Source organism: Myxine glutinosa, chromosome 13, assembly GCF_964187855.1.
Source record: "Myxine glutinosa chromosome 13, kmMyxGlut1.1, whole genome shotgun sequence".
Classification (NCBI taxonomy): domain Eukaryota; kingdom Metazoa; phylum Chordata; class Myxini; order Myxiniformes; family Myxinidae; genus Myxine; species Myxine glutinosa.
In genome coordinates this window covers 97,541,156-97,565,762 of record NC_136273.1, presented here as the reverse complement: position 1 = coordinate 97,565,762, position 24,607 = coordinate 97,541,156, and the positions used below count along the sequence as shown (strand labels likewise).

General features: G+C 40.7%; 1 protein-coding gene across 6 annotated transcripts in view; it reads right to left on the bottom strand.

Annotated features, from left to right (window-relative positions):
* Window positions 1–253: 253 nt before the first annotated feature.
* Window positions 254–24,607, bottom strand: part of LOC137415620 (uncharacterized) — a 171,190-nt gene continuing 146,836 nt past the window's right edge. For all 6 annotated transcript variants that reach the window (XM_078767782.1, XM_078767785.1, XM_078767783.1 and 3 more), the window contains 4 exons: window positions 19,875–20,024; window positions 6,592–6,677; window positions 1,574–1,660; window positions 254–1,457 (listed from right to left, as the gene is read on the bottom strand). In XM_078767782.1, the coding sequence (XP_078623908.1) occupies window positions 1,392–1,457; window positions 1,574–1,660; window positions 6,592–6,677; window positions 19,875–20,024 (389 nt within the window). In that variant the 3' untranslated portion in view covers window positions 254–1,391. The remainder of the gene's footprint in view (window positions 1,458–1,573; window positions 1,661–6,591; window positions 6,678–19,874; window positions 20,025–24,607) is intronic.

The window sequence follows — 24,607 nt, the reverse complement described above, 5'->3', positions numbered from 1 at the left end:
ATCAAGTGAAACGATGAACGTGGCGACGAGTCGACGAGAGAAGCACGTGATGAGAAATAGCGTTTGGGGATCTGAATCCGCTCCTGGAATGCGCATGGAGCCGGGGTTCTGCAAGCCGATCAAACCAGATGCAAAGAATTCCAAACACAGACGAGGGCGCGTGATGACCCGGAAGTGCGTACGGGTCGGCGGTGCCACATCGTGGCACCGAGGTGAAATGCATTCAAATAACAGCACTTACGAGACCACCCAATGTGTTCCGTTTTCTGTAATTTATCAAATTCCACAGTCCACAATGAAGCAAAGAAAAATAAATTCCCATAATGCACCACAATACCATCAGGGTATGGTATCAGTCAGGCACGGGTCTACTGAAAAATTGAAGTGCCACCTTTAGGTCACAAAGATCCTGAACAGGCCTTAAAAGGAGTCGTCACCAAACTAAACCGATTTCACCAAGAGACGATACATTATAATCGAATGCGGAAAACCAGAATGCATTGCGAATCTAGAAGCATGAGAATGATGCAGGTAACCTTCGCACAAACAGAAACTGTGAGTATTGTGCAGCAAAAGCCATGGAAATCGGGAATTCGATCAGAACCTGTTACTGGCGAGAGCGTGGACGTGGGTAACTCCAACGGTCGCGACGTCGTCCTGGATGCCACAGACGAGGTGTGGCCAAAAAACAAAATGCAAAACAAAACAAAAGGCTTTCTTCATGTAAGTTATCAGGTAAATCCATTGTTAGCCGCTTACTCGTTAACCGATATCACTGGTATATAAGGAACTGCGGTAACAGCGATGATAACAAGCACCCAGGCAAACACCCACAATGCGTTCACAAAATCGTGGACCCCTTAGAACAACAAGTTGTGCAAAAGGCAAACCTCGCTGGAAGGATGCAAATCATACGGACAAACTAACATTTCTGTTGGTAACGTATTCACAAACTCCTGGAAGAGTTCGGTGTATGTCTGCAACAAAAAATCAACTTAAAACCGAATTCGGACGCACGACTTCCGAAGAGAAGTTGAGATTGTTCAGCCTTCGGTGAAAATGCAGGTGAAGCGACCGAGGGTCACTCGTCATGCTGACGGCGGCATGAAGCTGCTGCCCGATGCAGAGTGCGACGTTCTTACTTCAAAACCACCCGAAGCAGTCATTCATCCGAATCACAACCGGATCCGGATTAGTTGCACCTCTGGGGTGACGAATGACTTCAGACGTAATCCTTCATCGCAGAGTGTTTGGAGCAGGTGAGTGCCGGTCGTTCGGCGTCGCCTCCGATTCGAGGGGATGCTTTCGGTATGGCAATCGATCGTGGACAACTGAGAGGGAAAGCACTGGAAGGCCGACGGCGGTGGTCAGAAGCGAGAAAAATCACAAGGTCACTGCATGGCGTTGTATTTGTGGCGTGATAGGCGTGAAGGCCGGACTGGGGTGAGTGCCGGAACCTGTGCGGCAGAGAAGGAAGAAACTTATTAAAATGAACGTGACCAACATGTGGAAATGTCTGTGGCCTAGAGCCCGTAATTGTAAAAAATTATACTTTCAAACAAGGAAAGCAAACCTGTCCAAATTGTGATGGGTTGTAAAAGGGTACACTTCCTGGGGGAGGTCCTGACGTCTGAGGCTGGGTTGTCATCTCAAAAGATGGCTGCGTGAAAGAGCAAGGATTACGGTGAGAGATAAAATGAAACAAGGCCGCCCTCCCTCAATGAACTATAAACTGGAGGTTCTTTGCAATGCTCCAAATCCAGAGGGATTGGGTTCAAATGTTTGACTGAAGCATTTTGTCAATATATTGTACACCCCACCAAAGGTACCTGGAATTGACAGATAACGCAGACCTGCTTCGTGATGGGAATATGAAGAGAGGGGGGAGAGAAAGGAGGAGGGGACAGAGAAGAGGGGAGTGGAGAGAGAAGAGGGAGCAGGGGAGGGGAAGGCAGCATGAGGGGAGGGGAAGGAAAGGCAGTGTGAGGAGAGGGTTAGGGAAGGTAGTGTATGGAGAGGGGAAGGTAGTGTAAGGAGAGGGGAAGGAAAGGCAGTGTGAGGAGAGGGTTAGGGAACATCGTGTAAGGAGAGGGGAAGGCAGCATGAGGGGAGGGGAAGCAAAGGCAATGTGAGGAGGGGGTTCGGGAAGGTAGTGTAAGGAGAAGGGAAGGAAAGGCAGTGTGAGGAGAGGGTTAGGGAAGGAAAGGCAGCGTGAGTAGAGGGGAAGGAAAGGCAGCGTGAGTAGAAGGGAAGGAAAGGCAGCGTGAGCAGAGGGGCAGGAAAGTCAGCGTGAGTAGAGGGGAAGGAAAGGCAGTGTGAGAGGGGAAGGAAAGGCAGCGTGAGGAGAGGGTTAGGGAAGGAAAGGCAGCGTGAGTAGAGGGGAAGGAAAGGCAGTGTGAGAGGGGAAGGAAAGGCAGCGTGAGGAGAGGGGAAGGAAAGGCAGCATGAGGAGAGGGGAAGGAAAGGCAGCATGAGTAGAGGGGAAGGAAAGGCAGCATGAGGAGAGGGGAAGGAAAGGCAGCATGAGGAGAGGGGAAGGAAAGGCAGCATGAGGAGAGGGGAAGGAAAGGCAGCGTGAGAGGGGAAGGAAAGGCAGCGTGAGAGGGGAAGGAAAGGCAGCGTGAGAGGGGAAGGAAAGGCAACGTGAGAGGGGAAGGAAAGGCAGCATGAGGAGAGGGGAAGGAAAGGCAGCATGAGGAGAGGGGAAGGAAAGGCAGCATGAGGAGAGGGGAAGGAAAGGCAGCATGAGGAGAGGGGGAGGAAAAGCAGAGTGAGGAGAGGGGAAGGAAAAGCAGCGTGAGGAGCAGGGGAGGAAAGGTAGCGTGAGGAGAGGGGGAGGAAAGGCAGCATGAGGAGAGGGGAAGGAAAGGCAGCGTGAGGAGAGGGGGAGGAAAGGCAGCATGAGGAGAGGGGAAGGAAAGGCAGCGTGAGAGGGGAAGGAAAGGCAGCGTGAGAGGGGAAGGAAAGGCAGCGTGAGAGGGGAAGGAAAGGCAGCGTGAGAGGGGAAGGAAAGGCAGCGTGAGAAGGGAAGGAAAGGCAGTGTGAGAGGGGAAGGAAAGGCAGCGTGAGTAGAGGGGAAGGAAAGGCAGCGTGAGAGGGGAAGGAAAGGTAGTGTGAGCAGAGGGGAAGGAAAGTCAGCGTGAGAGGGGAAGGAAAGGCAGCGTGAGAGGGGAAGGAAAGGCAGCGTGAGAGGGGAAGGAAAGGCAGCGTGAGAGGGGAAGGAAAGGCAGCGTGAGAGGGGAAGGAAAGGCAGCGTGAGAGGGGAAGGAAAGGCAGCGTGAGAGGGGAAGGAAAGGCAGCGTGAGAGGGGAAGGAAAGGTAGCGTGAGTAGAGGGGAAGGAAAGGCAGCGTGAGAGGGGAAGGAAAGGCAGCGTGAGAGGGGAAGGAAAGGTAGCGTGAGTAGAGGGGAAGGAAAGGCAGCGTGAGTAGAAGGGAAGGAAAGGCAGCGTGAGTAGAGGGGAAGGAAAGGCAGTGTGAGAGGGGAAGGAAAGGCAGCGTGAGGAGAGGGTTAGGGAAGGAAAGGCAGCGTGAGTAGAGGGGAAGGAAAGGCAGTGTGAGAGGGGAAGGAAAGGCAGCGTGAGGAGAGGGGAAGGAAAGGCAGCATGAGGAGAGGGGAAGGAAAGGCAGCATGAGTAGAGGGGAAGGAAAGGCAGCGTGAGGAGAGGGGAAGGAAAGGCAGCATGAGGAGAGGGGAAGGAAAGGCAGCATGAGGAGAGGGGAAGGAAAGGCAGCATGAGGAGAGGGGAAGGAAAGGCAGCATGAGGAGAGGGGAAGGAAAGGCAGCATGAGGAGAGGGGGAGGAAAAGCAGAGTGAGGAGAGGGGAAGGAAAGGCAGCGTGAGGAGCAGGGGAGGAAAGGCAGCGTGAGGAGAGGGGGAGGAAAGGCAGCATGAGGAGCGGGGAAGGAAAGGCAGCGTGAGGAGAGGGGGAGGAAAGGCAGCATGAGGAGAGGGGAAGGAAAGGCAGCGTGAGAGGGGAAGGAAAGGCAGCGTGAGAGGGGAAGGAAAGGCAGCGTGAGAAGGGAAGGAAAGGCAGGGTGAGAGGGGAAGGAAAGGCAGCGTGAGTAGAGGGGAAGGAAAGGCAGCGTGAGAGGGGAAGGAAAGGTAGTGTGAGCAGAGGGGAAGGAAAGTCAGCGTGAGAGGGGAAGGAAAGGCAGCGTGAGAGGGGAAGGAAAGGCAGCGTGAGAGGGGAAGGAAAGGCAGCGTGAGAGGGGAAGGAAAGGCAGCGTGAGAGGGGAAGGAAAGGCAGCGTGAGAGGGGAAGGAAAGGCAGCGTGAGAGGGGAAGGAAAGGCAGCGTGAGAGGGGAAGGAAAGGTAGTGTGAGCAGAGGGGAAGGAAAGACAGCGTGAGAGGGGAAGGAAAAGCAGTGTGAGGAGAGGGGTAGGAAAAGCAGTGTGAGGAGAGGGGTAGGAAAGGCAGCGTGAGGAGAGGGGAAGGAAGGGCAGCGTGAGGAGAGGGGACGAAAGGCAGAGTGAGGAGAGGAGAAGGAAAGACTTCAATTTCATTCTTCCCTCCAGGTCTTCAAGGTAGCTGTTCACCACTATCTCAAGTCATCCCCCATCCAAAATCATGATCTTTTCTGCACCCGTTAAACCACTTCCTCCCCTCCCAAATTTTTTGCTGATGTATCCATATTATCCACCCTTTTCCATTCTTGCCGATCCATCATCGTTACCTACATCCCTCTGTTTGTCCGTGTCCGTCTCCCTCTGCCCTGCTGTTGGCGTTTCCCCTTTTCCTGCTGTTTCCTTTGTTATGTTGTGTCCTGATTTGTTCTGTCATAGCTCTTCCACAAGCCTAAGCCATGGAGTAAAATTTTTTTAACCCCCATTCAAACAATGCCCCCACAGCGGATTCAACATGCGCGCCATTTTCCAGGAACGTATCCCCCATTAATTTTGGGGTCCGACTGTACATGCTTTGACGATTGCCTGCTTGTGAAATAATGATTGCTGTTGGTTGCTTTGTGAATAAAGGCTTGTTGTAAATACGTGATTATATTTGATATACATTTCAAACCTTCACGTTTGTGACCTTCATTTCATTGATCAGATATAGTGTGTATGTAATAAATAGATGGGAGTTCTGCCTCACTGTTTCGCTTCAGTCGTGCTTAGCCACCAGAACTTGGTAGAGCGTTCTGCCTGGCGAGGGTATGCTCTTTGAACCTCTCTTTAGGCGGTTTTTCCCCTCCTCTTTCAGCCCTCAACCCATCCCAAACTCGACAATGGCGAACCTGTCCATCCAGAATTGCAGCCCTTGTTCACATTTCAATGTGCAGGCTTCTTGCTCTTTGTTTTCATAAATCCCTTCTTTGTCACACCTGTATAATGTCTCAGTCTCTGTCCAATCACATTAGTCGCTCCATTGCTTCAAGGTTACAGCTCAATGTCATCTCATGTTGTCTCCAAATGATATTCCTGCTAACCTATTGCCATATACCTGTCTTTTCCAACAGGTCAGGTTTGTATGCCCATCAAAAGTCCACTTGTTCTCTGCTGCCATTTTGAGTTGGTCAAAACACACTAATTCTGGCTACTTTTGGTCCTTCATGAAAAAAAACGAAGAACGAGTGACATGCAATTTTCTGATCAACGTCGATGATAATTGACAAAATGTAACATTTAATTTCATTGCAATCCACTGAAGTTGCATTTGCTGAATAATGATCCGTTTGTACATACAAGGATGTAAAAACGAAAATCTTAATAAAACTAGAACAATGCGACCGTGTCGCCAATATGCCTCCGCATAGTCCCACAACAGGTAGATGCCATCACTCTGCATATGTATGGGTAGGGGATCACGTTTGTGAAGTTTCGTCTTGATTGGATAAGGTTCATTTTTCTATCCAAGATGACTGCCAAACCACGTGACCTATGACATCGTCATTTTCAAACTATATGCAACAATGCTGTTCGATGATATTTGTAAAATTTCGCATCAATAGGGTGAGAGGTTTCAGAGATATAATTCTTTAATATTTTCTTTCAATCCAATATGGCTGCCAAACCATGTGACCTATGATGTCATGAATTTAATATTTCAAAACAAATGGGTCATAGATCATGTGCATGCAATTTCAGATTTTTAGGATAAGGAATTAGATTAAAACATTTTTGGCTGGTATACCACTTCACCTATGACGTCATCATTATCATGATTTTGTTCCCCATTGGGAGTACTTGACAACGTGGTAAGTTTAAAAAAATTTCATTCAGCGGTTTTCGAGAAATAATTTTTTAATTGTTTGCATTTAATCCAAGACGGCTGCCATACCACGTGACCTATGATGTCACAATTATCATAAAACATTCTGCATGGGTGTCACTCCTACCCTGAAAGTTTAGTCTCAACCGGACATGTGGTTGCTGAGAAAAACGAGGTTTAGCCGTACGGACGGACGGCGGACAACCCGAAAACATCATGCCTCCGGCGGCTTTGTCGGCTGCGGCATAAAAATGTTGAAAATACATTGACACACCTGCCCACCATTACCCCTCCATTAGACTGCGTGTTAAGTGACAGGTTAACAGCACGGTGGGACTGGCCAATCATAAACAGTTGACCGGACATGGATGTGGTAACTGCACCTGGGATTGTTCTTCTGGGATTACTTCATCTTGCTGGTTTTCGCCTCTGCTGGATGAACACCCGACTTGCGATGTATCGTTCTGCACTGGAACACGAAAACAACAATTCAGATGAACGTCACAGGATGAGAGGATGAGACGCAGGATGAGACGTCACAAAGATTTTCACACTTCATCTGAACATTTCTGAAACCAACTGAGAGGCACGAAATTCATCCATGAGTAACAATGAGAAGTGGAAAACCAAAAATACAATAGAGCAAACAACCTCGTCATCAAATTTCAGGACATTTTAAAACTTCCATTTTGTATTCTCATTAACCCCACGGTTAAAAAAAAATAAAATATATATATATTATCGCACCCGAGTCCAAAGGAAGTGGTTCAGTTTGGCATTTTTAATATGAAATAGGAAAACACAAGAAACGAATGAAACCCTTTTAGAATTACGTTTTAGACCCACCGATAATTGCACTTTAGAACACTTGAGAGTTAAACATGGTGGGTTAGACAGGTTCTTCTTCTTCATTTTTGATGTCTGGAAGGAAGGACAGCCAAATATTGAAGCGGCTTCACCAGTATGTGTGCAATAACCCATGCAAGTTACAAGACTTACAGATGTTGACAACTTTAGAACCCTTTAGAATTACCCTTTAGAAATACCCTTCAGCATTACCCTTAAGAATTACCCTTTAGAACCCATTAAAATTACCGTTTAGAACCCATTATAATTACCCCTCAGAATTACAATTTAGAATTATCCTTAAGAATTACCCTTTAGAACCCTTTAGAATTAAATTTTAGAATTATTCTTAAGAATTACCCTTTAGAACCCTTTAGAATTAAATTTTAGAATTATCCTGAAAAATTACCCTTTAGAACCCTTTATAATTACCCTTCAGAATTACATTTTAGAATTATCCTTAAGAATTACCCTTTTGAACCCTTTATAATTACCCTTCAGAATTACATTTTAGAATTATCCTTAAGAATTACCCTTTAGAACCCTTTATAATTACATTTTAGAATTATCCTTAAGGATTACCCTTTAGAACCCTTTATAATTACCCTTCAGAATTACATTTTAGAATTATCCTTAAGAATTACCCTTTAGAACCCTTTATAATTACATTTTAGAATTATCCTTAAGAATTACCCTTTAGAACCCTTTATAATTACATTTTAGAATTATCCTTAAGGATTACCCTTTAGAACCCTTTATAATTACCCTTCAGAATTACATTTTAGAATTATCCTTAAGGATTACCCTTTAGAACCCTTTATAATTACCCTTCAGAATTACATTTTAGAATTATCCTTAAGAATTACCCTTTAGAACCCTTTATAATTACATTTTAGAATTATCCTTAAGGATTACCCTTTAGAACCCTTTATAATTACCCTTCAGAATTACATTTTAGAATTATCCTTAAGAATTACCCTTTAGAACCCTTTCAAATTACATTTTAGAATTATCCTTAAGAATTACCCTTTAGAACCCTTTATAATTACCCTTCAGAATTACATTTTAGAATTATCCTTAAGAATTACCCTTTAGAACCCTTTATAATTACCCTTCAGAATTACATTTTAGAATTATCCTTAAGGATTACCCTTTAGAACCCTTTATAATTACCCTTCAGAATTACATTTTAGAATTATCCTTAAGAATTACCCTTTAGAACCCTTTATAATTACCCTTCAGAATTACATTTTAGAATTATCCTTAAGAATTACTCTTTAGAACCCTTTCAAATTAAATTTTAGAATTATCCTTAAGGATTACCCTTTAGAACCCTTTATAATTACCCTTCAGAATTACCCTTTAGAATTACCCTTTATAATTACCCTTCAGAATTACATTTTAGAATTATCCTTAAGAATTACCCTTTAGAACCCTTTGTAATTACCCTTCAGAATTACATTTTAGAATTATCCTTAAGGATTACCCTTTAGAACCCTTTATAATTACCCTTCAGAATTACATTTTAGAATTATCCTTAAGAATTACCCTTTAGAACCCTTTCAAATTAAATTTTAGAATTATCCTTAAGGATTACCCTTTAGAACCCTTTGTAATTACCCTTCAGAATTACATTTTAGAATTATCCTTAAGAATTACCCTTTAGAACCCTTTATAATTACATTTTAGAATTATCCTTAAGGATTACCCTTTAGAACCCTTTATAATTACCCTTCAGAATTACATTTTAGAATTATCCTTAAGAATTACCCTTTAGAACCCTTTATAGTTACCCTTCAGAATTACATTTTAGAATTATCCTTAAGAATTACCCTTTAGAACCCTTTATAATTACATTTTAGAATTATCCTTAAGGATTACCCTTTAGAACCCTTTATAATTACCCTTCAGAATTACATTTTAGAATTATCCTTAAGAATTACCCTTTAGAACCCTTTATAATTACATTTTAGAATTATCCTTAAGGATTACCCTTTAGAACCCTTTATAATTACCCTTCAGAATTACATTTTAGAATTATCCTTAAGGATTACCCTTTAGAACCCTTTATAATTACCCTTCAGAATTACATTTTAGAATTATCCTTAAGAATTACCCTTTAGAACCCTTTCAAATTACATTTTAGAATTATCCTTAAGGATTACCCTTTAGAACCCTTTATAATTACCCTTCAGAATTACATTTTAGAATTATCCTTAAGAATTACCCTTCAGAATTATCCTTAAGAATTACCCTTTAGAATTATCCTTAAGAATTACCCTTCAGAACCCTTTCAAATTAAATTTTAGAATTATCCTTAAGAATTACCCTTTAGAACCCTTTCAAATTACATTTTAGAATTATCCTTAAGGATTACCCTTTAGAACCCTTTATAATTACCCTTCAGAATTACATTTTAGAATTATCCTTAAGAATTACCCTTTAGAACCCTTTATAATTACCCTTCAGAATTACATTTTAGAATTATCCTTAAGAATTACCCTTTAGAACCCTTTATAATTACATTTTAGAATTATCCTTAAGGATTACCCTTTAGAACCCTTTATAATTACCCTTCAGAATTACATTTTAGAATTATCCTTAAGAATTACCCTTTAGAACCCTTTATAATTACATTTTAGAATTATCCTTAAGGATTACCCTTTAGAACCCTTTATAATTACCCTTCAGAATTACATTTTAGAATTATCCTTAAGGATTACCCTTTAGAACCCTTTATAATTACCCTTCAGAATTACATTTTAGAATTATCCTTAAGAATTACCCTTTAGAACCCTTTCAAATTACATTTTAGAATTATCCTTAAGGATTACCCTTTAGAACCCTTTATAATTACCCTTCAGAATTACATTTTAGAATTATCCTTAAGAATTACCCTTCAGAACCCTTTCAAATTAAATTTTAGAATTATCCTTAAGAATTACCCTTTAGAACCCTTTCAAATTACATTTTAGAATTATCCTTAAGGATTACCCTTTAGAACCCTTTATAATTACCCTTCAGAATTACATTTTAGAATTATCCTTAAGAATTACCCTTTAGAACCCTTTCAAATTACATTTTAGAATTATCCTTAAGGATTACCCTTTAGAACCCTTTATAATTACCCTTCAGAATTAAATTTTAGAATTATCCTTAAGAATTACCCTTTAGAACCCTTTATAATTACCCTTCAGAATTACATTTTAGAATTATCCTTAAGAATTACCCTTTAGAACCCTTTATAGTTACCCTTCAGAATTACATTTTAGAATTATCCTTAAGAATTACCCTTTAGAACCCTTTATAATTACCCTTCAGAATTAAATTTTAGAATTATCCTTAAGAATTACCCTTTAGAACCCTTTCAAATTAAATTTTAGAATTATCCTTAAGGATTACCCTTAAGAACCCTTTATAATTACCCTTCAGAATTACATTTTAGAATTATCCTTAAGAATTACCCTTTAGAACCCTTTATAATTACATTTTAGAATTATCCTTAAGGATTACCCTTTAGAACCCTTTATAATTACCCTTCAGAATTACATTTTAGAATTATCCTTAAGAATTACCCTTTAGAACCCTTTATAATTACATTTTAGAATTATCCTTAAGGATTACCCTTTAGAACCCTTTATAATTACCCTTCAGAATTACATTTTAGAATTATCTTTAAGGATTACCCTTTAGAACCCTTTATAATTACCCTTCAGAATTAAATTTTAGAATTATCCTTAAGAATTACCCTTTAGAACCCTTTATAATTACATTTTAGAATTATCCTTAAGGATTACCCTTTAGAACCCTTTATAATTACCCTTCAGAATTACATTTTAGAATTATCCTTAAGAATTACCCTTTAGAACCCTTTCAAATTACATTTTAGAATTATCCTTAAGGATTACCCTTTAGAACCCTTTATAATTACCCTTCAGAATTACATTTTAGAATTATCCTTAAGGATTACCCTTTAGAACCCTTTATAATTACCCTTCAGAATTACATTTTAGAATTATCCTTAAGAATTACCCTTTAGAACCCTTTCAAATTACATTTTAGAATTATCCTTAAGAATTACCCTTTAGAACCCTTTATAATTACCCATCAGAATTACATTTTAGAATTATCCTTAAGAATTACCCTTTAGAACCCTTTATAATTACCCTTTCAAATTAAATTTTAGAATTATCCTTAAGGATTACCCTTTAGAACCCTTTATAATTACCCTTCAGAATTACATTTTAGAATTATCCTTAAGAATTACCCTTTAGAACCCTTTATAATTACATTTTAGAATTATCCTTAAGGATTACCCTTTAGAACCCTTTATAATTACCCTTCAGAATTACATTTTAGAATTATCCTTAAGGATTACCCTTTAGAACCCTTTATAATTACCCTTCAGAATTACATTTTAGAATTATCCTTAAGGATTACCCTTTAGAACCCTTTATAATTAACCTTCAGAATTAAATTTTAGAATTATCCTTAAGAATTACCCTTTAGAACCCTTTATAATTACATTTTAGAATTATCCTTAAGGATTACCCTTTAGAACCCTTTATAATTACCCTTCAAATTACATTTTAGAATTATCCTTAAGGATTACCCTTTAGAACCCTTTCAAATTACATTTTAGAATTATCCTTAAGGATTACCCTTTAGAACCCTTTATAATTACCCTTCAGAATTACATTTTAGAATTACCCTTAAGAATTACCCTTTAGAACCCTTTATAATTACATTTTAGAATTATCCTTAAGAATTACCCTTTAGAACCCTTTCAAATTACATTTTAGAATTATCCTTAAGGATTACCCTTTAGAACCCTTTATAATTACCCTTCAGAATTAAATTTTAGAATTATCCTTAAGAATTACCCTTTAGAACCCTTTATAATTACCCTTCAGAATTACATTTTAGAATTATCCTTAAGAATTACCCTTTAGAACCCTTTATAATTACCCTTCAGAATTAAATTTTAGAATTATCCTTAAGAATTACCCTTTAGAACCCTTTCAAATTAAATTTTAGAATTATCCTTAAGGATTACCCTTTAGAACCCTTTATAATTACCCTTCAGAATTACATTTTAGAATTATCCTTAAGAATTACCCTTTAGAACCCTTTATAATTACATTTTAGAATTATCCTTAAGGATTACCCTTTGGAACCCTTTATAATTACCCTTCAGAATTACATTTTAGAATTATCCTTAAGAATTACCCTTTAGAACCCTTTATAATTACATTTTAGAATTATCCTTAAGGATTACCCTTTAGAACCCTTTATAATTACCCTTCAGAATTACATTTTAGAATTATCCTTAAGAATTACCCTTTAGAACCCTTTCAAATTACATTTTAGAATTATCCTTAAGGATTACCCTTTAGAACCCTTTATAATTACCCTTCAGAATTACATTTTAGAATTATCCTTAAGGATTACCCTTTAGAACCCTTTATAATTACCCTTCAGAATTACATTTTAGAATTATCCTTAAGGATTACCCTTTAGAACCCTTTATAATTACCCTTCAGAATTACATTTTAGAATTATCCTTAAGAATTACCCTTTAGAACCCTTTCAAATTACATTTTAGAATTATCCTTAAGAATTACCCTTTAGAACCCTTTATAATTACCCTTCAGAATTACATTTTAGAATTATCCTTAAGAATTACCCTTTAGAACCCTTTCAAATTAAATTTTAGAATTATCCTTAAGGATTACCCTTTAGAACCCTTTATAATTACCCTTCAGAATTACATTTTAGAATTATCCTTAAGAATTACCCTTTAGAACCCTTTCAAATTAAATTTTAGAATTATCCTTAAGGATTACCCTTTAGAACCCTTTATAATTACCCTTCAGAATTACATTTTAGAATTATCCTTAAGAATTACCCTTTAGAACCCTTTATAATTACATTTTAGAATTATCCTTAAGGATTACCCTTTAGAACCCTTTATAATTACCCTTCAGAATTACATTTTAGAATTATCCTTAAGGATTACCCTTTAGAACCCTTTATAATTACCCTTCAGAATTACATTTTAGAATTATCCTTAAGGATTACCCTTTAGAACCCTTTATAATTACCCTTCAGAATTAAATTTTAGAATTATCCTTAAGAATTACCCTTTAGAACCCTTTATAATTACATTTTAGAATTATCCTTAAGGATTACCCTTTAGAACCCTTTATAATTACCCTTCAAATTACATTTTAGAATTATCCTTAAGGATTACCCTTTAGAACCCTTTCAAATTACATTTTAGAATTATCCTTAAGGATTACCCTTTAGAACCCTTTATAATTACCCTTCAGAATTACATTTTAGAATTATCCTTAAGAATTACCCTTTAGAACCCTTTATAATTACATTTTAGAATTATCCTTAAGGATTACCCTTTAGAACCCTTTATAATTACCCTTCAAATTACATTTTAGAATTATCCTTAAGGATTACCCTTTAGAACCCTTTCAAATTACATTTTAGAATTATCCTTAAGGATTACCCTTTAGAACCCTTTATAATTACCCTTCAGAATTACATTTTAGAATTATCCTTAAGAATTACCCTTTAGAACCCTTTCAAATTACATTTTAGAATTATCCTTAAGAATTACCCTTTAGAACCCTTTCAAATTACATTTTAGAATTATCCTTAAGGATTACCCTTTAGAACCCTTTATAATTACCCTTCAGAATTACATTTTAGAATTATCCTTAAGGATTACCCTTTAGAACCCTTTATAATTACCCTTCAGAATTACATTTTAGAATTATCCTTAAGGATTACCCTTTAGAACCCTTTATAATTACCCTTCAGAATTAAATTTTAGAATTATCCTTAAGAATTACCCTTTAGAACCCTTTCAAATTAAATTTTAGAATTATCCTTAAGAATTACCCTTTAGAACCCTTTCAAATTACATTTTAGAATTATCCTTAAGAATTACCCTTTAGAACCCTTTCAAATTACATTTTAGAATTATCCTTAAGGATTACCCTTTAGAACCCTTTATAATTACCCTTCAGAATTACATTTTAGAATTATCCTTAAGAATTACCCTTCAGAATTATCCTTAAGAATTACCCTTTAGAATTATCCTTAAGAATTACCCTTCAGAACCCTTTATAATTACCCTTCAGAATTACATTTTAGAATTATCCTTAAGAATTACCCTTTAGAACCCTTTATAATTACCCTTCAGAATTACATTTTAGAATTATCCTTAAGAATTACCCTTTAGAACCCTTTCAAATTACATTTTAGAATTATCCTTAAGAATTACCCTTTAGAACCCTTTCAAATTACATTTTAGAATTATCCTTAAGGATTACCCTTTAGAACCCTTTCAAATTACATTTTAGAATTATCCTTAAGAATTACCCTTTAGAACCCTTTCAAATTACATTTTAGAATTATCCTTAAGAATTACCCTTTAGAACCCTTTCAAATTACATTTTAGAATTATCCTTAAGGATTACCCTTTAGAACCCTTTATAATTACCCTTCAGAATTACATTTTAGAATTATCCTTAAGGATTACCCTTTAGAACCCTTTATAATTACCCTTCAGAATTACATTTTAGAATTATCCTTAAGGATTACCCTTTAGAACCCTTTATAATTACCCTTCAGAATTACATTTTAGAATTATCCTTAAGAATTACCCTTTATAACCCTTTCGAATTACCCTTCAGAATTACCCTTTAGAACCCTTTAGAATAACCCTTAAGAATTACCCTTTAGAACCCTTTAGAATTACCCTTCAGAATTACCCTTTAGAACCCTTTAGAATTACCCTTCAGAATTACATTTTAAAATTATCCTTCAGAATTACCATTTAGAACCCTTTGGAATTACCCTTCAGAATTACCATTTAGAACCCATTAGAACCCTTCAGAATTACCCTTTAGAACCCATTAGAATTACCCTTTAGAACCCATTAGAATTACCTTTTAGAACCTTTCAGAACCCATTATAATTACCCTTTAGAACCATTCAGAATTATCCTTTAGAACGCTTTAGAAACACCCTTTAGAACCCTCTAGAATTACACTTTAGAACCCTTAAGAATTAAACATGGTGGTATAAAGGTTCTTCTTCTTGGAAAGAAGGACACAGCCAAGTATTGAAGGGGCTTCATGATGTAAAAACGGGGGGATATCGTAATCGGCTCCGTCTGTCTGTCCCCTGTCTGTCACGCGATCTCCAACTAAATGATTGGGCAGAAATTCACCAAACCTGGTCCACATGGCAAGAAGGTGAAGTAGTAGTATTATTTCGGCCCCATCCCTTGGGGCGGGGTCAAAAGGTCAAACACCAAAAATGCAATTACGGGCATGCAATCTTCATTTTAAAATGAAAAATAAAATGAAAAGTGGTCGTGACGGCACTGCCCCCCCCCCCCCCCCCCGCCGCCAAGCTCAGTGGCTGCATGAAGTGTTTGTCTCGTTCCTATGTTCGTGTGTGTGTGTGTGTGTGTATATGTGTCAGCTCTACTGCGAGCCTTAGCGCATGTAAAATAAAAAAGAACAATAAAAAAATAAAACCTTGTATATGCCGGCAACATTGGGGGACACGCATGAAATATGTAATGATGGTTTGGATATGACCCCTGATTCATGCACCAGGAAGTGATGATTTAAGGTCACATGGGTCAAAATGGAATTTTTATCTTAAACTCAAAATATGACAAGTCAGGAGGCGACGATGGTTCACGAGCGAGCGGTATTCAATGACAAAGGACGGACTATAACTGAAACAGGCCCGGACAGGCCAGTCCCGGAAATGTCAAAACGAAGGTTACTGACCTTGAAATGAGATAGAAAATAATATATAATCAGTTATGAGGTTAGTTAGCTACACAATACCGAAAATTCGGTTCGATTCCGACAACTTTGAAACTTTGACCTTTGTGACCTTCAAAGGTCAAAGGTCGAAGATTCTGAAATTTGTTGGAAAACTTGTATTTCATGATGTATGTGATAATATAGGATCATGTACGACATTTCACCCTATCAGGAAGCGAACAATGTAATAAAACCATCAAAAATCGACTTTTCTAAATTTCGTGACCTTGTGACCTTGACCTTGGGGCGAAAATGAAAAATCGAGCTCCGTGTGGCTGGACACATGACATTCGCCTAACCAAATACTGAAACCCCTGTCAGATTCCACCAAACCCCTCGGAGAAGATGTAGCTTGAACTCGATTACCCCCTAACAAGACATCTTTTTCGGGCGTGGCTCCGCCCACAATGGGCGCAATACGCCCACTCCAGGCAGGACACAACTAGATCATGATATCAACCTCCCACCCAAGTTTCATCAAGATCGGATGATATCATCCATCGGGGTAGTTATGCTGGGGACGGACAGACAGACAGACAGACAGACACACACCCATGACGAATATAGTGGTCACTCTGTTTGATAACTCGTGAACCAATATTGGGTCATTCGTGATGGGACTTTTCGCCACGTTTTAAGTTTGGTTTAGGTGGGAGACGTGGGGAATTGCGATGGTATGCCAATGACTTCGGTATAGTTATATTTGCAATGGGTAGGGTACAAGGTGAGTCATAATTTAAAAGAAAAGTGAGCAAACGAGAAATACAATGAAAAAAACAATACATTATTTCATACAATACAATACATTATCCCTGGTGTTGGGCTAGCGGCTAGGGTGCCGGCTTAGGATCCTAGGATCCTGGGTTCGAATCCCGGTCAATCGCTGAATTAACGCCAGGGGGGTTGACTCAGCCTGTCATCCTTCCGAGGTCGGCAAATTGAGTACCAGTTCACTGGTAATTCCCTGCTTGTCGTTAAAGGCGGCAAAAAGGGTTGGCGTCAGGAAGGGCATCCGGCCGTAAAACATTGCTTCAAAAAGGGGACCGAAAAACAACAACAACCACAGTTCCCGAAAAAGGCCAACCCCTGCTTGCGGGGAAAAATGGCCTCTAAAGGTGGTTTTTTTTCTTCTCTGTAACCCCCACGACTTATTATGGGTGCAAAAGGGAACAGCGTCGGCTTCTATAGAGATGTATACAAAATGTATAGGCTAATGAAACAGTAAGGGCAGAGAGTAAAACGGTGCCAAACTGACAGTGGGGCAATGAAACAACAAGGGAATAAATGACCAGGAAAAGAGGAGCGGGGTGGAGGCAACACAGCAACATGCAAGTAAGAGTGTTGAGTCAGGTGGGGTTAAAAAAGGAGAACAACGCCTTTCATGTCGTCAGACACATGTGGCTGCTGAGGCAGTTTTTGCTTGACTAGGGTACACAGTCCTGGACAGGTCGTCACTCTCACATAGGACACTCTAATGGCTCACTCATCCCAGTAAGCTGGTACTCATTTTGCCGACCTCAGAAGGATGACAGGCTGAATCCACCCATCTGGTGTTATTTTAACGGCACGCTAGGTGCTCAAACTCAGGATTCTACGATCTTACGCTAACCACCTGGACCATAAAGCCAACACCAGGATAGGTAAGGTTAATGGGGGTAGAAATGATTTTCGGTTTAGATGGGGAATTGCTTGTATATGTAATGATTTCAATCACCAAATGATTAATATGTGCAACATTACTCGTTTCTACAAGCTTTTATTTGGAAGCCAATGGCCATCTTTTGAAAAAAGTAGATTTGTTTTGATCAAAGGATCAAAGTATCACGAGCAAATGGACTATGGGAGCACGAAATGAGGAAACCAAAAATGTAAAAACATGCAAAACTAGAAGGGCACTCGGTAGAGAGCATATCTCCGCCAGGCTCAACAGTTTATGTTTTGCATCCCACTGATAGGCCGGATCTGGATTCGGACCTGAACCAAAATCTAATCGCCTTGTTCTTGTCACCAAACCAACTCGTCCACCAAGTTTAGTCATAACTCGTCCATAACTTTTTGAGATATCGTGCTATGTATTGCTTTTAGCCCAATCACTCAATGGTGAAGAATCACTTAGAAATTAAATAATTCTCGTATCCAAATCCAGATTCAGATCTTCCCCAAAATCGAATCGATTAGTCCTCGTCATACACACAACCTGTCCACCAAGATTCGTCCACATCCGTCCATAACTTTTTGAGATATCGTGATATGTATCGTTTTTGGCCCCATCTCCCAATGGTGAAGAATCACTTAAACCCGTCCACAACTTTTTGAGATATCTTATTCACAAAAAAGTCAGGGGTGAAAACAACCTCCATCGACCTTCGGTGGCGGAGGTAAAGATGGTTTGAGAAGATTGAAAAACAAAAAACAATGCAGTGGATGTAAAATAACATGGTGTCAATAGAAAAGATGACCGTCTCATGACTTGGGTGTAGCATTACAGTTCAATGACATAAACATGTACAGCGAATAACAGTGACATGAAGGAATGACATGCAGCTGACATTAAATGAAGGGAATATACCACAATTCCGATTCATGTACAGAATATAACATTCGGTATCAATAAGTTATTCTTCCTTCATAAACTGATAAGACGGACAGACATGAACCATTTGCTTAACACCGCTTTTCGCTTCACGTGCACGGGGTAACTAGAAAGCATCCCAAAACGCAATACCCGTCCATGTCTACTTTGTAATTAAACGAAACTGGCCAAAAAAAACAAAACAGTTTAAAAAAATTATTTGTTTTTTCCATTTCACCCCATGGCCCCAAGTCGCCACCACCTAGCGGACGAACTCGTTACATATTTAATGATACATATTTCATGCGTCCTGCAATGTCGATTGCACATACAAAGCTTCATGAAAAAAGTTTTAAAATGCGTCGTATTTGCATTTTTTGGTATTTCACCTTTTGACCCCAACAAAAGGGCGGAGCCAAAATAATACTACTCTTGCACCTTCCATTGTGGTGATCATAACTACCAATTTTGGTAAATTTCTGCACAACCGTTTAGGAGGAGAGAGCGTGACGGACAGAATGAATGAATGATCGTTTTAAGGCCATTTTCCCCCGCTAGAGCGGGGGTTAGCCTTGCGGGCCCCATGACAATCATGGTTCCCTGTTTGAGGCAGTTTTTTTTATGGCCGGATGCCCTTCCTGACGGCAACCCTTGGTCGCCTCTTACGATGCGCAGGGATACGGTGTACCTATTCTAAACCGGGGTCCACACCGTGTGACAGAGACAGAGCCAATTACAATATCCTCCCCAATCTTATCAAAAAGCTTGGAGATAATAAGCAACACCATTACAGTCACCTTTTCCCAGGATAAACGTGACAACTGGTGAAGGTAGGGTTCTGGAAGGGCAAAGTTACAGAAACTTCCCTCACCTGTTAGCAGTTGTGTTTTGTGTGATATATTACAAAATGTGCCTTAATTTGACAGATGTTTGTATGTTCATAATGACACTCATCAAGCAATTGTGTGATACAACAACGCATACTATGCAACAACGCATATTTTTTTGAAATACCAACTTCTGTCCTGGAAGTCATTGGTGTCCTTGTGTTTTATACTTCTCCCACCCCCCCCCCCCCCTTCCCACGCCTCCTCCCCCCAAGCCCTCTCCCTCCCACACATCTCCCTACTCTTAAATGTTGTGTGCTCTCAAGTGTTTGTGTGCTTCCCCTTCTCTTGTCTTCCCCTCCCTCTTTTTATATATTTTGTTTGTCTGGTTGATTTGTTTGTGAAGTAAATGTCAGCTCTTTCACGAGCCTCGATTCAGTATACAAAAAAAAAACTCATTAAACTGCATTAGATTGTAATTCAAACGTGCAACCGTGACCATTTCAACAAGCTTTGTTTGAATGGAGTATTTGCGAAAGAACAACAAAACACACCTGGTGCTGAAGGCACAAATAGATTGCTGGAGTTGGAGATTGGATTGGAGACGAGGGGAGGAAACATGCTGCTTGGGGGAGGCAAGCTGGGCGCATTTGCCTGGTTTGAACGTCCGGCATTCATTATGTCCACGTAGCGTCCACGTGGACCTACGTACAAGGTGAAAACATAACGTTGCATCCAAAAGACGTCTTTACAGTTCCTTAACATTTACTCAGTGAAATGTTGATTATAAAGATAAACTATAAAATTGAAATTCCATCGAAATTAAAATAAACTTTTCAGCCGGTTTGACACAGTTGTGTGAGGGTTTATCTGATGACACCGGCGCCAGTTTGATTCCAATCAATTGTTTTGGTTTGGGCACTTGCTTTACGCAACATAATCAATAGCATGAAAATTTTAAAGTGGGGAATCAGTCCAGAGGTGGTGTTTTCTGCTGCATGAATCAACCAGCAAGATAAAAGAATACTTTGAGTTAAATCCTGTATGAGTTAGAGACACACGGAGGAGAAATAGAGAGACAGAGAGACACGGCGAGAGAGAGAGAGAGACGGCGAGAGAGAGAGAGAGAGAGAGAGAGAGAGAGAGAGAGAGAGATGGCGAGAGAGAGAGAGAGACGGCGAGAGAGAGAGAGAGAGACGGCGAGAGAGAGAGAGAGAGAGACGGCGAGAGAGAGAGACGGCGAGAGAGAGAGAGAGAGACGGCGAGAGAGAGAGAGAGACGGCGAGAGAGAGAGAGAGACGGCGAGAGAGAGAGAGAGACGGCGAGAGAGAGAGAGAGACGACGAGAGAGAGAGGGAGAGACGGCGAGAGAGAGAGAGAGACGGCGAGAGAGAGAGAGAGAGACGGCGAGAGAGAGAGAGAGACGGCGAGAGAGAGAGAGAGACGGCGAGAGAGAGAGAGAGACGGCGAGAGAGAGAGAGAGACGGCGAGAGAGAGAGAGAGACGGCGAGAGAGAGAGAGAGAGACGGCGAAAGAGAGAGAGAGACGGCGAGAGAGAGAGAGAGAGACGGCGAGAGAGAGAGAGAGACGGCGAGAGAGAGAGAGAGACGGCGAGAGAGAGAGAGAGACGGCGAGAGAGAGAGAGAGAGACGGCGAGAGAGAGAGAGAGACGGCGAGAGAGAGAGAGAGACGGCGAGAGAGAGAGAGAGAGACGGCGAGAGAGAGAGAGAGACGGCGAGAGAGAGAGAGAGACGGCGAGAGAGAGAGAGAGAGAGACGGCGAGAGAGAGAGAGAGACGGCGAGAGAGAGAGAGAGACGGCGAGAGAGAGAGAGAGACGGCGAGAGAGAGAGAGAGACGGCGAGAGAGAGAGAGAGACGGCGAGAGAGAGAGAGAGATGGCGAGAGAGAGAGAGAGAGACGGCGAGAGAGAGAGAGAGAGACGGCGAGAGAGAGAGAGAGACGGCGAGAGAGAGAGAGAGAGACGGCGAGAGAGAGAGAGAGAGACGGCGAGAGAGAGAGAGAGACGGCGAGAGAGAGAGAGAGACGGCGAGAGAGAGAGAGAGACGGCGAGAGAGAGAGAGAGACGGCGAGAGAGAGAGAGAGATGGCGAGAGAGAGAGAGAGACGGCGAGAGAGAGAGAGAGAGACGGCGAGAGAGAGAGAGAGAGACGGCGAGAGAGAGAGAGAGACAGAGACAGAGACAGAGACAGAGACAGAGAGAGAGAGAGAGAGAGAGAGAGAGAGAGAGAGAGAGAATTTGAATTTGCAACACCATTTATTTCACAAAAAATACACCAGGTCAAGTTACATTTTTACAGGAGAGAAAAATAAAAACAAAAACAGTTCTTAATGTTAAAAAGAAAAGTACAAATTCGATTCATTTACAACACATAATGCTTCATTAATACACCATTTGCACTCAAAGAGTTTGACATTTTCATTCGCCACATAATAATCAAACTCTAACCTTATTCTTGCAGACACCAGCCCTTTAAACATAGGAACAACATCAAACCCATGCCCATTATCAATTTTAATTTTCCTTGATTTATATATTGAATATTTTGCTACAGCAACTAAGAAGTTTAGGAGAACACCAGAGTCCTTGCAGGAGGGTCTGAAAGATACACCAAAAATAAAAGTGTGAAGTAAAAGGAAAAGACAACTGCTCAAAAAGGTGTGTGAGAATCAAGAAAAGAGGTATTAGTCTTTCGCATTTCACATAGGCATGAAAGAGATCCTCCTCCTGGACACAGAAGGGGCATGCTACTGGCACTGAGCTGTCAAGGTGATGAACAAAGGTGTTCGTAGGGAGAGCCCAATGTGCTAGTCTCCACTGGATATCTGCGAGGAACCCGTAAATAGGTAGTTTGTACATATTAGGCCACAGTGGCGTGGCAGGAGACCCTGGCCCTAACCTTTCTGACCACAAGGCCACTCGCGCCACTCCGGAGAAGGGTGATGCTTGGTTTTCTCGAAGGAGCTTGTGAATACCCGCCTTTTTTACCAAATGAAAAGGAGATACAAGTTCACCATTTGACTGGAGAGCTGGGAGCACCTTAATTTCAGGGAAAGACAGCCGAAAATCCTCGACATTGTTTATACCTTCCCAGCCAATATTTAACTCCTTAAACTTCCTCTTGACGATGCGTATAATTTGGCTGACAATACGCACGGATCTTAAACCAAGAATGGCCGCCACCCTGCCAGCAGACATCCATTTTGTCCCAGATGTATCCCTCAGGTCACAAACTTTGCCAATTCCTCCTTGAGTAAATTTCCTAATCAAAGTCGGACTATGAGGAATGCATGGAAAAAAACCGTTATAGAAAATAGGCTCTTGGATAAACATCTGGCAATTATAAGCCTCAAGGCAACGATGAACCCCAAAACCTTTCCAAACTCTCAGCAAACCCTGATAAAAAATTGGGATTGAAACTAAGCTGACACGGTCAAGGTTCACCAGGAACAAGTGCCTATCATAACACAGGCCTCCCGCTTGTTGCAACAAGCAAAACGCAAATGAGCGCCAGGGCAGCTCTTCAGCATACAACAGACGTTGCACAGACTGTAGGCGAAAAGCCATAAGCCGGGTGGACACATCCACAATTCCATGTCCACCCTCCTTCCGAGGATGGTACAGTATTTGCGGCCGAAGCCAGTGGTATCCATTCCAAAAGAAATTGACCAAGACCCGCTGGATGGCTGGTATCAACTCCTTGGGTGGCTGCAAGGCAATTAGTTTATGCCATAATCTTGCTGCTATCAAGTTATTTATAACAAGAGTGCGGCCTTTGTAAGAAAGAGATCGCAGCAGTCCTTCCCATCGTTTCAACCAGTGTGTAATTTGTTCAATCATTCCTTCCCAGTTCTTCATTTCTACTTCCTGGTTGCCAAGATAGACACCAAGATATTTGACCCCATCTGTTTTCCACTCTAAATTATGTGGGAGTGACGGTGGCAGTGTTAAAGAAAGGTTATCTGAACCGCACCATAAGGCTACACTCTTGCCCCAATTTACTTTGGCAGAAGAGGCCGCAGAGTAGTCTTTAAGGCAACGCTGCACCGCAGCAACACTACTTGGGCCTTTAATCAGAACACATACATCATCAGCATAAGCTGTGACCACAAATCTTGAACTAAAAACGGCTCCCACATCCTGAGTTATTCGCTGCCTGATGGATGCTAGAGTGGTTCAAGGGCAATTATACACAGAAGTCCAGAAAGGGGACAACCTTGACGGATACCCCGTCGGAAAGGAAAAGGGGGACATAAACTATTGTTTACTTTCATCATGCAGAAGGTGTTAGTGTATAACAGCTTAACATATGAAATGAAAGTTCACCAAAACCCATCCGCTCCAGAACAGAAAACAAATATGTATGATCAACACGATCAAAAGCCTTTGTTTGGTCAAGAAACAACAACCCAAAACTGGCACGCAAGTACTTATTACAAGAAATAATATCCCTTATCAAAAAAATATTGTCATAAATTGACCTTCCTGGTACACAGTAGGTCTGGTCAGGGTGCACAATAGAGCTGATCACAGTTCCCAAACGGTTTGCTAAAGCCTTTGACAAAAGCTTGTAATCGGCACACAGCAATGAGACAGGCCGCCAGTTCTCGACTAGTTGAGTGTCCCCAGCCTTTGGCAACAGGCACATGACTGCTCTTCTGCAGGACAGGGGAAGCTCTCCAACATGAAGGCATTCATCAAATACCTCAAGCAGGTCAGGTCCCACAAGTTTCCAAAAAGTCTTATAGAACTCTCCAGGCAAACCATCAATCCCAGAGGCTTTACCATCCTTCAAGCTCCGCATAGCAGTTTCAAGTTCAGCAGCCGAAACTGACATGTTCAATGTGCGTTGCTGGTCCTCCTCAAGTCTTGGAAGCCCAGTAGTCAGCTCCTGCAAGATCTCATTACTTATGCTCTGGGGGGAGTACAAGTTTGTATAAAAACCCTTCAAAACAGACTTAATCTCCTGTTGGGAGGTCACTATTGACCCATTAGCAGCACGTAGCCCGTGAATCTGTTGTGCTTTTTTGACAGAGTTCTCCAAACTAAAGAAGTCCTTATTTGGCATATCCAAAGTCAAGTAACTCATCCTCATACGCACCAAGGTACCCATTGCCCGCTGCCTCACCATTTCGGTCAGTAACGACCTTTTTGTCCATAGTAACTGATCATATCCCAAATCTTTCCCAGCCCCATTACGATTCTGTTCCAATTCTGCAATTTCGGCCTTTAATGAGTCAACTGAGAGACTTTGCATTTTAGTAGTAAAC